This window comes from Eptatretus burgeri, chromosome 1 (genome assembly GCF_056783735.1).
Source record: "Eptatretus burgeri isolate ZD-2024b chromosome 1, Ebu_testis_v1, whole genome shotgun sequence".
NCBI lineage: Eukaryota > Metazoa > Chordata > Myxini > Myxiniformes > Myxinidae > Eptatretus > Eptatretus burgeri.
In genome coordinates this window covers 76,211,506-76,226,505 of record NC_140961.1, presented here as the reverse complement: position 1 = coordinate 76,226,505, position 15,000 = coordinate 76,211,506, and the positions used below count along the sequence as shown (strand labels likewise).

At 48.2% G+C, this 15,000-nt stretch overlaps 1 protein-coding gene across 6 annotated transcripts in view; it reads left to right on the top strand.

The window, feature by feature from the left end:
- The window catches only part of LOC147034781 (transforming acidic coiled-coil-containing protein 2-like), a 203,526-nt gene that overhangs the window by 43,927 nt on the left and 144,599 nt on the right, over nt 1-15,000 (top strand). For 2 of the 6 annotated variants that reach the window (XM_085888813.1, XM_085888805.1), the window contains exons 3-4: nt 2,548-2,608; nt 2,792-2,845. In XM_085888813.1, the coding sequence (XP_085744939.1) occupies nt 2,576-2,608; nt 2,792-2,845 (87 nt within the window). In that variant the 5' untranslated portion in view covers nt 2,548-2,575. Of the gene's footprint in view, nt 1-1,238; nt 1,329-2,547; nt 2,609-2,791; nt 2,846-15,000 lie in introns of those variants that run through there. The other 4 variants (XM_085888831.1, XM_085888821.1, XM_085888786.1 and 1 more) reach the window with 3 other exon arrangements.

Genomic DNA, 15,000 nt, shown 5'->3' with positions numbered 1-15,000 from the left:
CGCATTGTCTCGCTTCTCTTGTCTTTTATTTTCTGTTCATAAATTATTAGAAATGTTCCCAGCTTGTTTCTGTCCTTTCTTTATTTGGTCCAGCATGGTCCGGGTCTGAGTTCAGATGGAGTTTCATCCCCGATAATCCGTTAATCGTAGGCGGAACGTCCTGGGCAGGCCCGCTCAACTGCATCCAAGCCGGAGTTGGGAGGTGGAAGTTGATACTCTACCGTAGCTGGTAGAGTGATCCAGTTCCGCCAGACGTTCCGAGGACGTGAATCCCTGGTAGCCAAGACTGCGTGGTTACTTCAGTATATTGGATCTGAACAATTAACCCTACGCCACACGATTGAGATATTGTCATTTCACGGTTGATTAATCGACCCGCTGGCTTCGGAGTCATCCGGCGCGATGGCCTATAAATTCCGGGGTGTCTGGTGGGAGACGGCTTAAACTTCCCCACCGAACGGTCGTTCTCGACACCGATCCCCGGGCCACAGCAATATATATATATATATATATATATATATATATATATATATATATATTATATATATATATACATACATACATATACACACATATACACACACATACATACATATACACATAAACATACACATAAACATACACATAAACATACACATACATATACACATGTGCACATACATATACATACGTACACACATCTACACAAATATACATGCATACATATACACACACATATACATACATACGTACACATATATATATATATATATATATATATATATATATATATATATATATATATATATATATATATATATATACATATACAGATACATACACACGTGTGTATATATGTATATATATATATATATATATATATATATATATATATATATATATATATATATATATATATATATATTTGGCAACCAAGACAGTTATTTTAAGTTTTGCGGTGTATCAGCAGGTTTCCTCATGTGAGATTGGCTTTCCAAGGTAGAAAAGCTTTGTGCTGAATCGCCTCACCTCATTAGTCTGTCTATCGGAGACCGGACGTTTGGCAGGACATTTGGAGGCATGAATATGTGATCTGATGAAGCATATCGAATACGATGTTTAAAAGTAGCGAGTCCCAGGCACTTTCTTTGTTCAGCAAGGGAGAGATAGTGGGCCAGTCAGAGGAATAGATGGTAGACTGCATGTAGACCAACCTGCGTTAGTCAACATGATAGTCATACACTGTGTCACCATTGCAGTTCTTGGCACTTGCCAAAGACAGAAATTTTCAAGAGGATGCTATCTGGAGAAGCAATGAGAACTGTGGAAGAGCAGCAAAAGTTTCAAGAGTAAGTTGGGCCTGACCATGTCCCACCGAGTTGAAAACTCACGACAACAGTGTGAGAAGAAAAATTGAGTCACTGCCTTAACTGTTGGCAAATTACTTTGAATGGTGTGAGCAGTCAGCAAACACCCAGCAAACTGACTGAACACGTTGGCAATGTTAATCATTATTGCAGCAATGTTGCTTATTTGGTGAATTGTGTATTACCTGGGAAAGGTGAAATTGTAAGATTTTACTTTCAGGTAAAAGGGAAATAGCTTTTTTGGGGTTGTTCAATTTTATGGTGATAATAGTAGATGCATTCATTGAATAGCTAATGTAAGCTACAAGTCAAGGACATGGAATTCAGGGAGGGGAACGGGTTGGGGGGGGGGGTTCTGTCCAATCATTATCAGCTGATGACTACTGCTGCGTATTACTGAATACTTACTGGTTGACAGTCGTTCGGGCCTGCAAGGAACTGCTAAATTAAGTCATTCAATCAAAGTTGATCGTTAGCGATTCTCGGCACTTCAGATGAATGGCAAATTGTATTCGGTGGAACGTGAAACAACTTTTCCATCGAACATGGGATCCTGCAATTTATTATTATTATTATTATTATTATTATTATTATTATTATTATTATTATTATTATTATTATGATATTTATTATGATTATAATGCCTTATTTTTAAGAGGACATATTGGGAAGATAGACCAAGTTGCGAGACCTTAGTAGTCGTTTCATTTAGCTTTACAATGTGATCCTTTTGAGTAGATATTCCATTTGTATGCTATTTGATCCAATGTTGGCCATCTTGGGTGACTTGGGATGTGGAGAGACAAGGAACCATTTTAATTTGTGAGGCCAGACAAGAGAACAAATGGCAACAATTCCACAATTCTTTGTTTTGTGTACTGTCGGGTAAACTCCACGTTGGATTTCATTTGGTGTGTGTGTGTGTGTGTGTGTGTGTGTGTGTGTGTGTGTGTGTGTGTGTGTGTGTGTGTGTGTGTGTGTGTGTGTGTGTGTGTGTGTGTGTGTGTGTGTGTGTGTGTGTGTGTTAGTTGAAGGATGCTTGATGTAGTGTATACTTTGACACACCCATTGTGATTGATGAAAGGCACAGAAAGCTTGACTTTCAACATACTGAAAGTGTGAGGTGTGGCAGTGATTAAGCTTCTGAGGTAAATCTGTGATTAATGCATGGCCTTTCTTTTCCTGTTTCTCTTTTGTGAAGTCTTCAATCTCCACTTTGGTGTAGAATCATGGGGAATGAGCAAAGTAGCCAGAGAAACAAGGTAAGTTTATTATGTGTGGAACTGAACAAAACCTTCAGCAGCTTCTTATACCGTTTGTTTATTTTTTGAGGCTTTTGTTTCCAAGTCATAGTTTGTGTTTCATTTAAGCACTGTTAAAATTGTTTCCTGGTTGCAACTGTTTGCTTCCTGACTTTTCTTTTTGTGATTGCCGGTACTTGGAAGAATGATGATAATGAAAAGAATATGGTACTCTTCCCTACCATTCAGGAAGAGCAGGTACAAACAGTGATATTACCTGCATGCATTGTGCCTTTGTACACTGGCAGTTTGTTTTCCATTGCACGATAACTTCAAATGATGAAATGCGTTTGTTGCTTGAACGTTTTACTAAACGAGCATGAAAACATTTGTTGTCAACTAAAACGTTTCCTTGGATCGACCATCAACCAGAACAATTCATCTTTTACCCTTAACCCCTATATGATCTTCATAATAATATTTTTTTGCTGTGATAGATATATTGATGAGCTTTTTGGGATAGTTGCCACGGTACTGAGAGCCGATAGTGGCTGAAGACTTATTTTTGTTCTGGTTGATTCCCTCATTTTGAACCTAAGTCTGGCACATTGACATTCTTTCATATTACTATACTAGCAAATAATCCGACCTTATGGAGGGGTTAATTCTCCCACCTCTATGATGTCAAGTTTCGTATTTGTATTTTGGTGTTCTGCCCGAAGGCAGGTTCAGTACTGCCGAAGCAGTTTCTTGGCAAAGATTACACAAGGTGGTTTGCTAAATGCTTTAGAATTGGAATTTGGAATTTATTCATGGTGCTGGCGATGGCTCGCCAACTTGTTGCAAAAAACACCGTGGAAGCTTTAACATCCACCAACTAATGCCAGTAGATGGGACGTCCAGTTTAACATCCATCTGAGGGACGGCACACACATTGGTGAAACACCGGGATGACAGTTTATAGCCTGGTCGGGATTCAAACCGAGTTTGACTGGGTTTGATCGAGACCCAGTTTGACTCAGTCTCGATGACTGAGAGGCGAGTATGCATACCTCCAGGTCATCCTGTTAGCCCATTGTCGAGATGCCTACAAATTTTTTAGATTTTCGCGTATGAGTGCAGATCAATGGCTCTCAGGATCCTGCAAGCAAGCACATTCCAGGATTTTCACGAATTGTGTACGGAATGGACAGATATGTTTAGGCTACCTGGGCATACCAACAGGGACCTTTGTCATATCCTAAGTTCCACATTCCCACCTTGCATTGAGAGAATTGGGGCCATCCCTTTCACCCTTTCACACTTCCTCCGGGCTATTAATAGTTGAGAAAACTTCACCTCTTCTTCAAGGTATTCTCCTGCTACTTGTCCACGTTTGTTCTATTGATGTGGTAGTGTCTTGACACCTTTCCTGTGTTATGATTATTTGTGGTGGCTCGATAGCCATTTCAGATGTGTGGTTTGGTATTTTCATCATTGGTAAACCTTAAGGGGAACCCAAACGTAATTTCTTTTTTTATTCCGGAAAAACGTTGATTATCAATAATTGTTTCACGAAAAAAATTTTTCACGAAAAAAATAAGTGACCACTATATTCGTTATTGTTGTGTGTCTGTCTGTCTGTCTGTGCTCGGGCGGTGCCCGAGTCTGTATGTCGTGTCTGTCTGTCTATTGGGTAGTCGATCGAGTCGAAAAAATGTTTTTTGTTTTTTTTTGAGATTTGTTCTACCCTTATTATCAGTATTTAAAATGGCGATTTCAGTGAATACAATAGCGATTTCGATGAAACTTGGTTGGTAGGTTCATACCATGACCTGGTTGTGTGCAAATGAGAACTGTTGCTATGGACACCACCGTTGCCTAGCAACGGGACTTTGAAATTTTTGAAAAATCATAAAAAAATTATTTTTTCAAAAATCGGCCCACGAGCGACTGTGGGCAGGACATTCAGCCATATTGTCAAAAATTTCCAGCCGGATCCTATGAAAACTGTCGGAGAAGATAGACTTTGAATGAATTCTGGTCGAAAACAATAAAAAAACGAAGTTCGTTATATCTCAGAGACTATGAGTCAGATGTACATGAAACTGGTATGGTAGGTTCATGGTATGTCCTAGTTATGTGTGAGAAAGAACCGTTACTATGGACCCCTCCGTTGCCTAGCAACGGCCGAAAAACCTCTAAATGTGGGGGTATTTTAACGAAAAAACAATCTGCAGCATTAATCCTTGAAGCTAGAATCATGAATTTTCTTGTGCTTAATCCTCAGGTCATTCCCATCGAACGGGCCCATCGCGTCAGGTTCTATTGGGTAGTCGACTACCCATGTCCGCCTACCAGCTTGTCTTTCTGTCTGTCTGTCCTGAGCATTGCTCCGTGGGTTTTGATCCGATCCTGATAAAATTTTGGTGGGAGGTTTATATCATGATCTAGTTGTGTTTTCCTGAGAATGGGCGTGGTGCGCCCATTATGGGCGGAGCCACGCCCAAAAAAACGTGTTTTTAGGGGGTAGCCGATTTCAATTTGCATCTTCTCCGAGGGGATTTGTCGAATCTGGCAGGGGTTTCGGTATTTGGTTAGCCCAATGGCACCTGCATAGCCCGAGCTCGATTTTTCATTTTCGTCCCAAGGTCAAGGTCACAAGGCCACGAACTTATAAAATTGAGAATTTTGACGTAAAAAATGATCTTCTCCGAGGGGTTTGTCGAATCTGGCTGGGGTTTCGGTATTTGGTTAGCCCAATGGCACCTGCATAACTCCACGGAGCTCAATTTTTCATTTTCGTCCCAAGGTCACGAACTTAGAAAATTGCGATTTGTGTTTTTAGGGGGTAGCCGATTTCAATTTGCATCTTCTCCTCGGGGGGTTTGTCAAATCTGGCAGGGGTTTCGGTATTTTGTTAGACCAATGGCACCTGCATAGCCCCACGGAGCTCGATTTTTCATTTTTGTCCCAAGGTCGTCACAAGGTCACGAACTTAGATAATTGCGAAATTTGACATAAAAATTTCTCTTCTCTGAGGGGTTTGTCGAATCTGGCAGGGGTTTTGGTAGTTGGTTAGCCCAATGGCACCTGCATAGCCCCACAGAGCTCGATTTTTCATTTGCGCCCCAAGGTCAAGGTCACAAGGTCACGAACTTAGAAAATAGCGAATTGTGTTTTTAGGGGGTAGCCAATTTCAATTTGCACCTTCTCCAAAGAGGTTTGTCGAATCTGGCAGGGGTTTCGGTATTTGGTTAGCCCAATGGCACCTGCATAGCCCCACAGAGCTCGATTTTTCATTTTTTCCCAAGGTCAAGGTCACAAGGTCACGAACCTTGTGACCTTGACATGCTTCGGGAAGGAAAAAAGTTTGTTGCGGTTGGACGAGCACTGCCAAACCGACCAGACCAGACGAGTCAATTTTTTGGGGAGGCATCCATTCATCGCAGATTTTCACTTCTCGCAGGGGGGGGGGGTTGGAACGTAACCCCCGCGATAAACGGGGGATGACTGTATATATGTATATATATATATATGTATATATGTATATATATATATATGTATATATGTATATATATATATGTATATATGTATATATATATATGTATATATACATATATACATATATATATATATACATATATACATATATATATATATATATATATACATATATACATATATACATATACACATACATATATATATATATATATATATATAGATATATATATATATATATATATATATATATATATATATATATATATATATATATATAATATTGTTGTGGTTGACGAAATTCGCAAACCACCATTCAGGTCCCTTAGGTGAGATATCTCCGTAAGTATATGTGTAGTTAGTCCAAACCCGTTGTTTAGAGGGAATAAATGTCATTCATTCGGGCTGCGACCCTTCTAGATAGCCGTTTTTCTTTTACTATCTTTATTTTGGACCAGCCACCATTACTACCACCACAACCACCACCAACCACGTCTCAACAGCCATCACATAACAACCACCAACCGCAACGCCGCTTCACAACAACAGCCACGACCCTTGCCGTCACATCTCGCTCTCGCAACCATCGCATCACCGCCATTCCCGCGCCGCTTGTGGGCGCCGATCCTGGACTCGTGCAGGGCGCGCACCGAGCAGCGGGTGCAAAAACACCAGCCTTTCCGAAGAAATCGGATCAAAAACGATTCACGCCCACTTCTGTTCCGTCCTATCGGCGAGCGTGGGGCGATTTGGCCCCGCCTCCAGGTGCGTCGGAGTATAATCGCTATATGCAGATTCGCGGATCAAAAATCACTTTTCCTCTGTCCAATGGGGAGCCAGCCAGAGGTGAAGGGTCGAAGGTGAAGGAGCGAAGCCCCGGGGGCTATAAAGGGCCACGTTCGCTCGCCGAGTAGTTGAGTCAGTCAAGGAGAGTTGAGAAGAGAAGAGTCAGAGAAAGCAGTTGGACGGAGCTGAGAAGAGTGGAGAGTTGGAGAGGTGGCGGCGGCGAAGGCAGTCGAGAGGGCGCTCATGTCAGAGTCGGGGAGCTGCGGAGAGGGGAGGCCGGTAACGCGACCGAGGTCGCGGGACCCGAGTCAGCGAGATATCCTCATTCCCCCGAGCATCAACAACCCCCTCTTGTTTCCCCCCGCGCTGAGATAGTGTGAGAAGGGGGCCCCGTTCCCACCCCATTTCCAGGCAGTGCCAGCGAGGCCCGCGGAGTCGGGGCGCCACCGCCATTTTGCGGCTCATCACCAGACGGGTAGGCTCGACGCGGTCTCGGCCCCAGGCCCGTCTGCCCCCCTCATCGTTGAGGGTGGTCCCTTTTTCTTTTGCTTTGAGTATATGTGTTGTCGGCGCCGTCTGTGAAGTAAAACTGTATAAGTGTTGCTGTGTGCTCGGTAGTCAGTAGTAGATCTGCATTGTTACATTTGCTTTTTGTGCAGAATTGTTGTGCTTCTTCTACTTTTACATTTGCTTTTGGTGTATAATTGTATATGTGTGCTTTCCGTTTGCCGCGGAATAAATGTGCTTTATGTTGAACTGTTTTTCCCGTTTCGCTTCGTCTTTTCTTTTATTGAATCTCCATCTTACTTCACGTAAAGGGTTGGTCGTGGGCTAAATACGCCCAATAATTAATCGAACCGTCGAGGTTGACGATAACACCGCTCGGTTATCCCGATAGTACGGAACGGGTCGCTTAAAGTGGCCCGTGTCCGAAGTCGACCTGCGGCGAGGTGCGATCGCCCGGTCTACCCTCCGTGTGGGTACTTAGGTAGGTCGAATTTGGCGAGCAACCCTATCCCACGCGGGGGGCCGATTGGCACGATCGTGGTGAGGCCGAAAGGCCCACCCGTGACTAGTTCCCGGCGTTAGTCCGAGAGGGTCACGACGGGATTGTCCGTCCGGTGGGCTACGTGCCGCGATTCGAGTTACGTGGCCGTTCGCACGCCGGCGGGCGCGAATCCGCAACAATATATATGTACATATATATATATATATGTATATGTATATGTATATGTATATGTATATGTATATGTATTTGTATATGTATATTTATATATATATATAAAAAAAAAAAAAAATATATATATATATATATATATATATATATTGTTGTGGTTGACGAAATTTGCAAACCACCATTCAGGTCCTGTAGGTGAGATATCTCTGTAAGTATATGTGTAGTTAGCCCAAACCCGTTGTTTAGAGGAAATAAGTGTCATTCATTCGGGCTGCGACCCTTTAAGATAGCCGTTTTTCTTTTACTATCTTTATTTTGGACCAACCGCCATTACTACCACCACAACCACCACCAACCGCATCTCGACAACCACAGCCACCTTCTTCAGAACCGCCTTCACAACATCCACCTTCTCCACAACCGCTTTCACACACCAACCACCAACCGCAACGCCGCTTCACAACAACAGCAACGCCAACAGCCATGACCTTTACCGTCACAACTCGCCCTCGCAACCATCGCATTGCCGCCATTCCCGCGCCGCTTGTGGGCACCGATACTGGACTCGTACAGGGCGCGCACCGAGCAGCGGGTGCAAAAACACCAGCCTTTCCGAGAAATCGGATCAAGAATGATTCACGCCCACTTCTGTTCCGTCCTATCAGCGAGCGTGGGGCGATTTGGCCCCGCCTCCAGGCGCGTCGGAGTATAATCGCTATATGCAGATTCGCGGATCAAGAATGATTCACGCCCACTTTTCCTCCGTCCAATGGGCGAGCGTGGCTCCGCCCCCGAGCCGTTCCTGATCCAAAAATCTGCATATGATTTCTCCTGTCGGACTATAAAGCGCCGAGTGTGGGGCGAATTTGAGAGAGTTGAGAAGAGAAAAGAGTTGGAGAGTTGTGGCGGCGGCGAAATCAGTCGAGAGAGTGTCTGTCGGGGTCCGGAGAGGCTGGAGAAGCCAAGAAGCTTTGTGGAGGTCTGCGCTCGTGTCAGAGTCGGGGAGCTGCGGAGAGGGGAGGCCGGGAACGCGGTCGAGGTCGCAGTGGAGTCGCTCGTCGCGGGACCCAAGCCAGCCAGATATCCTCTTTCCCCCGAGCATCAACAACCCCCCCGTTTCCCCTCCGCGCTGAGATAGTGTGAGAAGGGGGCCCCGTTCCCACCCCATTTCCAGGCAGTGCCAGCGAGGCCCGCGGAGTCGGGGCGCCGCCGCCATTTTGCGGCTCATCACCAGACGGGTAGGCTCGACGCGGTCTCGGCCCCAGGCCCGTCTGCCCCCTTTATCGTTGAGGGTGGCCCCTTTTTCCTTTTGCTTTGGAGTATATGTGTTGTCGGCGCCGTCTATGAAGTAAAACTGTGTAAGTGTTGCCGTGTGCTCGCGTAGTCGGTAGTAGATCTGCATTGTGTCTCTTTTGTTGCATTTGCTTTTTGTGCAGAATTGTCGTGTTACTTTTACATTTGCTTTTGGTGCATAATTGTATATGTGTGCTTTCCGTTTGCTGCGGAATAAATGTGCTTTATGTTGAACTGTTTTTCCCGTTTCGCTTCGTCTTTTCTTTTATTGAATCTCCATCTTACTTCACGTAAAGGGTTGGTCGTGGGCTAAATACGCCCGATAATTAATCGGAACCGTCGAGGTTGACGATAACATCGCTCGGTTATCCCGATAGTACGGAACGGGTCGCTTAAAGTGGCCCGTGTCCGAAGTCGACCTGCGGCGAGGTGCGATCGCCCGGTCTACCCTCCGTGTGGGTACTTAGGTAGGTCGAATTTGGCGAACAACCCTATCCCACGCGGGGGGCCGATTGGCACGATCGTGGTGAGGCCGAAAGGCCCACCCGTGACTAGTTCCCGGCGTTAGTCCGAGAGGGTCACGACGGGATTGTCCGTCCGGTGGGCGACGTGCCGCGATTCGAGTTACGTGGCCGCCCGCACGCCGGCGGGCGCGAATCCGCAACACTGTTGTCAGGAGTGGGACACAAACCCATCCCCCTCCTCGCGGCACTGGTATCGGAGAGCGGGAAAACGGGCTCTCCTGTCTCCAACTAAATTCACGGGAATCGGTCCAGGGGTGAGAGGAGCGACCCCCCCCCCCGATCCCTTCCAAATTACGAGCGATTCAAATTAACCTTTTACGAGAAATAAGATGGCGTCTCAAGGCGAGCGAGAGCCGGGGGTATTAGAAATGGATTTAGAATGTGTAGAATCCATGGTCCAGGATGAAAACCCCGTGCAGGAAATGTTGGTTGTGCAGGAACATGAACTCCCCCAACTGAACCCAGAGTTCGAAATGGGCGCAATGGCTGGGGTGGCGGACAAACGGCCCCCACGTGCGAATTCGCCCACGGATCGGACGATGGAAATGTTTGAGGCATTGATGAGGAAAATGGATGCGAATACACAACAAATGAAAAACGAAATAAAAGGCATGAACGAAAAGATGGATACAAACACAAACGAAATAAAAGGCATGAACAAGCAAATGAACGAAGTGAAGGTGAATATGGAAACAAACGCACTCAAAATGAAGGAAGAAATGAAAGAGCTGCGGGGTGAGACGCAGAACATGTGCCGAAGCCTGCAGGCAGGCATGAAGGCAGTGACCAGGGGGCTTAAAATGGTGACGCCACGTGTGGGAGCGAACAAGCTGGGAGGGAGTGCAACGGCTTTCGGGCCCGCGGTGGAGGCGGGTCAGGAGAAAATAATTCGGGGGACGTATTGGGCGAGAAGCGTAACAGTGACCGAAAGGGAGAAACTAATTGCGGTGATGGAGACGTGCACGAGGGAGATAAGAGACGAGGTGAAAGGAATTGCGAGGGAGAGAAAAGAACAATTAAGACGGAAAGCAAGGAGGAGGTACGCAGAGATCGTGAAAGAGCAAGGAGTGAAACAGAGGGAAGGACGGGAGCGACTTAAGGAGAAAGCAAGGTTGACCTACATAAAGATAAGGGAAAGACGCCAGAAAGAAGCAGAGACTAATAGACACGAGGGGACAACAGAAACTAATAAATGTACAGAGACACGGGAGATGGGAACGATAGAGGAAAGACTACACGATGAAAACGGGGTGGAAGAAACTAAAGACGAACACACACACACGGAGGTGGTGGAGGATAATGGGGGTGAGCTGGCGGACCGTGCAGGGACCCGGTGCGAGCAGCTGGATGGCCTCCTCCAGGAACGAGGGGAGGGAGTATGCCCCCTTGAAGCGAGTCACGACCAGGTGGGTTCGGTCGTGTCGAGCGAGTTCGGGGGGAGGAGGGCTGCGAACGGGTGCACGGATAGCTTGGGGGGTATAGAGGCCCCGGAGACCCTTGTGGGGACACGAATCCCCAGTGTGGTTGTCCCGGTGTGTGTGGTGTCGAGGTGTGTGTTCACGAGTGTGGCGAAATGCGTGCTGCAACGCACACATAGCGGGGGTGCAAGGGCGTGTGTGAGAGCGACCGGGTGGGTGACAAAGACCCCGTGTGCGGAAGCGACCCCGTGTGTGAGTGGTGTGGTGGTAAGTGTGCAGAAGATCGTGCTTCCCAGCACGCCGTGTGTGGATGAGGCACCGCGAGCGAGTGCCCCCGCGTGTGTGAGTAGTATGGTTTGTGTAAGGGAAATGGCACGAGTGAGTGAAAGGCTGCGAGTGAGTGGAGCCACGTGTGCAAGGGTAATGGCATGCGTGAGTGAGCGGCCGAGTGTGAGAGAGACAGCGTGTGCAAGGTCGCTGTGTGTGAGGGAGATGTCGGTGGGCATGTGTGAACATGCAGCCGCGTCTCCCGGGGTGAATGTAATGGAATGGTGTATGAGCGTCGTAACACGCGGGAGTGCGTGTGTTGAATGGCGACGGAGACTGCGACAGAGGAAAGAAAGCCGGGTAGCGGCTGTAGCTGTTTCGGGGACCGTGCCGGGTTCGCCCAGCAGCGAGCGCGAGGTCCGTGCTGTGCAACGCACGAGGCCCCCACGTGCTCGCTTACGAGAGTGAAGTCCCGGTCCGGAAACGAGCGCGGTGAATGTTGCCGATCCCGCGACGGACAAAGTTTAGGCAGGATTTCGGATTTGGACCGGACGGGTTCTCCACGCGGGCGTGTGTGTTGCGCTCCAACGGGCAGAGCACATGTGTTCGCGTGGGGAACCCCTCGAGACGTGGGGCTTGTGTTTTTTTATGCGCACGGTGACGTCATGGCTGCACGCGGGGTTGGAATCCGGCAGGAGGGGTATCCCTGCCGGATGGTACCGTCCAAGGAGGGACGAGGTACACGTGCAGCTGCATGACGTCACGGGCAGGTGCAAAGTGCGCGAGCTGTGAGTTGCCGCGCTGGTGATGCGCATGTGAAAAAAAAAAAAAAAGCAAGCCTCACATTCGGGTGCACAGGATTCCTGGGCAAGGGGTGGAAGACCCCCTTACCAGGGCACAGGATGGAAACTAGTTAGGGGGAAGGGTTAGCATTGCTGGACCGGCTCCATGGGGCAGGGGTAAGTCCTCATGGGGCCCGTGGAATGGATTAGTTAGAGGGATTGTAGCGAGATTTAGGTTGGGAAATAAAATGATTTTTTGATTTAGAAGACAGTGACAGACAGTGAATGTGTAGTGGGGACGTAGCTTAGCTACGTAGTGTTAAAAGGAACGTGCTGTAGTTTAAGGGACGACGTGGGAGCACGAGTTCGTTAGGGGATGCAGATAGAAGGATGGCAGAGTTCAGCGGTGAGTGTGTTGAAGAGTTGGTGAGTGAAGTGGAAGCATGTGCTTGGTGAGTGAGTGAGGCCAGCGGGTCTGTGTGAGTGGAGCGAATGGAGAATGCATGGTGCAATGAGTGATTGGGGGGAGGAGTGACTCTCGCCCAAGGGACCCCGGGGTCAGTGTAGAGTGAGTTAGGGGGTTAGTTAAATTGAAAAATGGAGGTCGTTTTGTTGTTGGTGGGAAAGTAGGCTCGATACCCATTTGGAGGGGTGCAGGAGCCCTGTTGACGGGCTGGGAGCGTGGCTGCGAAAGGTGAGTATCGCTGAGTGGGTACCCCGGGCACCAGGCTAGTTGGCCGTGGTAGGCCAAGGGCCCATGGGGGGGCCGGGATAGCGTAGTGGGCACGGGTGCGCCTGCTTGGTACGGGGGCCCGGGGCGCCATTAGCCGCGTGGGCAGTGTTGTGGGCACGGGTGACCCTCGGAAAGGGGCCTGGGAAGCCAGCCTGCCACGTGTGCGTTTCAGGGGAGGTGCCATGGGAGGCACTCCCCGGTGTTTAGGGAGCTGGTAGGCTCGGAGGCAGTGTAGTGCCCGGGGGTGCCATAGCTGGAGATTCGGAAGAGGGTCGTGCCTGCCAAGGGGAGCCACGCGTCCCAGCCATGAGACCGTGTGAGGGCACGGAGAGAAAATTGGGGGGCGAGGCCCGAAATTGTGAGGACACCAACACAGGCGACGGGAATCTGGGTTGTTAGAACCAATAGTTTAAGCGAGAGGCGCTTGTTGAAAGCCCCGGGGTAGTTTAACAGTTAAATGGATAGGGGAGATTAGGAAGTGTACCCCTCCGCACCATCCATCCCCTCGCTCTCGTTGTGGGCCGCTGGACCCACTTTGGTTATAGATCGCTGAACTCTGGGGAGGCCATCCTGAGGCTTAGTTGGGCCTCGACACAGGACGCTAGCTCTCCCTTGTTCCCCTCCGGGAAGGGAACGTAGGGGTTGGGAGTGGGCTAGGTGACAGGATAGGTTAGCCGAACAAGGACAGTAAAGGGGGTTAGGGGACGATTTATAGTGGGGAAGTGAACATAAAAACAACAACAAAAAAAAAAAAGTTGGGGCTAAATTGGTTTTGGACAAATTAAGGGAGTGGGTATGGACAGTGACAGGCAAAGGCGATAGGTTTGGAGGGAGACCATAGAGTAGGTCCGAGCCCGCCTTCCGAGTGGCCAGCACCACCGCACTCCTTCCACCAACCTCCACTGAACGGCGAAGGCTGGCCAGCTTCATCGGCAGCTGTTGTTTTGCTGCAAGGCCTGTGCCGGCTGGATCGGCTGCAGCTCCTGTGCTGCAAGGCTGTACCGGCCGGATCGTCTGCAGCTGTTTTCTGCAAGGCCTGTGCCGGCCAGTTCATCTGCCGGCTGTGTTTGCCTGCAGCGGCCTTGTTCTGCAGGCGGTGTTTGCTTGATCACCTTTGCCATGCCATGCCCACTGCCCCTGTTCACCAGCCCCGTTCAATTTTTGCTTTGCCCCCCCTGTTCATTGCCGTGTGCTCCAGGATCAGAAAGCAACAGTTTGCAAACTGCAAGAACTGCCCTGTTGGCAGCTACAACACGGGCCTGCAGTGGCGGCCCGTGCACCGTGTTTGCGTCCATCCATTCATCCATCCATTCGTTGTGTTCATTGCGTGTGCCACTTGAGCTGGCACGGAGACTGCGTTTGTGCAGCCCATGCACCGTTGTGGTTCACTGCGTTCAGTTCAAAAGGGAAGGCCTTGGACTGCGTGTGAGCAGCCGGCCACGTTCCCTGTCACCTGCATTGTTTGAGTCAGAGACTGCATGCGAGCAGCCTGGCTCCCTGCTAACTGCTTTGTTTTTGCAGAGTTCATTGATCCTGGGCCATGGTTTAGTGTAAAATTTGTAAGTTAAGGTTAAGATGTACTGTACATATGAGTGCGCCCCCGGCATGTCTGTCTTAGCGCCGGCAATTTTATTTAAGTCGTCCGTGTGAGTGGGTTTGTTTAGGTAGTTACTCAGCCCTCAGGTTATTTATTTTGGGGACACGAATACCATGAATGTCGCACTCGGAGATCCGTAGGTAAAATGTACTTGGGGAAAACTACACATGATGGCACACGAAAATTTGATGACTCGGGACGAGTCTGTAAAAAGGGGAGGGGGTAGTGTTGTGGTTGACGAAATTCGCAAGCACCATTCAGGTCCCGTAGGTGAGATATCTCTGTAAGTATATGTGTAGTTAGCCCAAACCCGTTGTTTAGAGGGAATAAGTGTCATTCATTCGGGCTGCGAG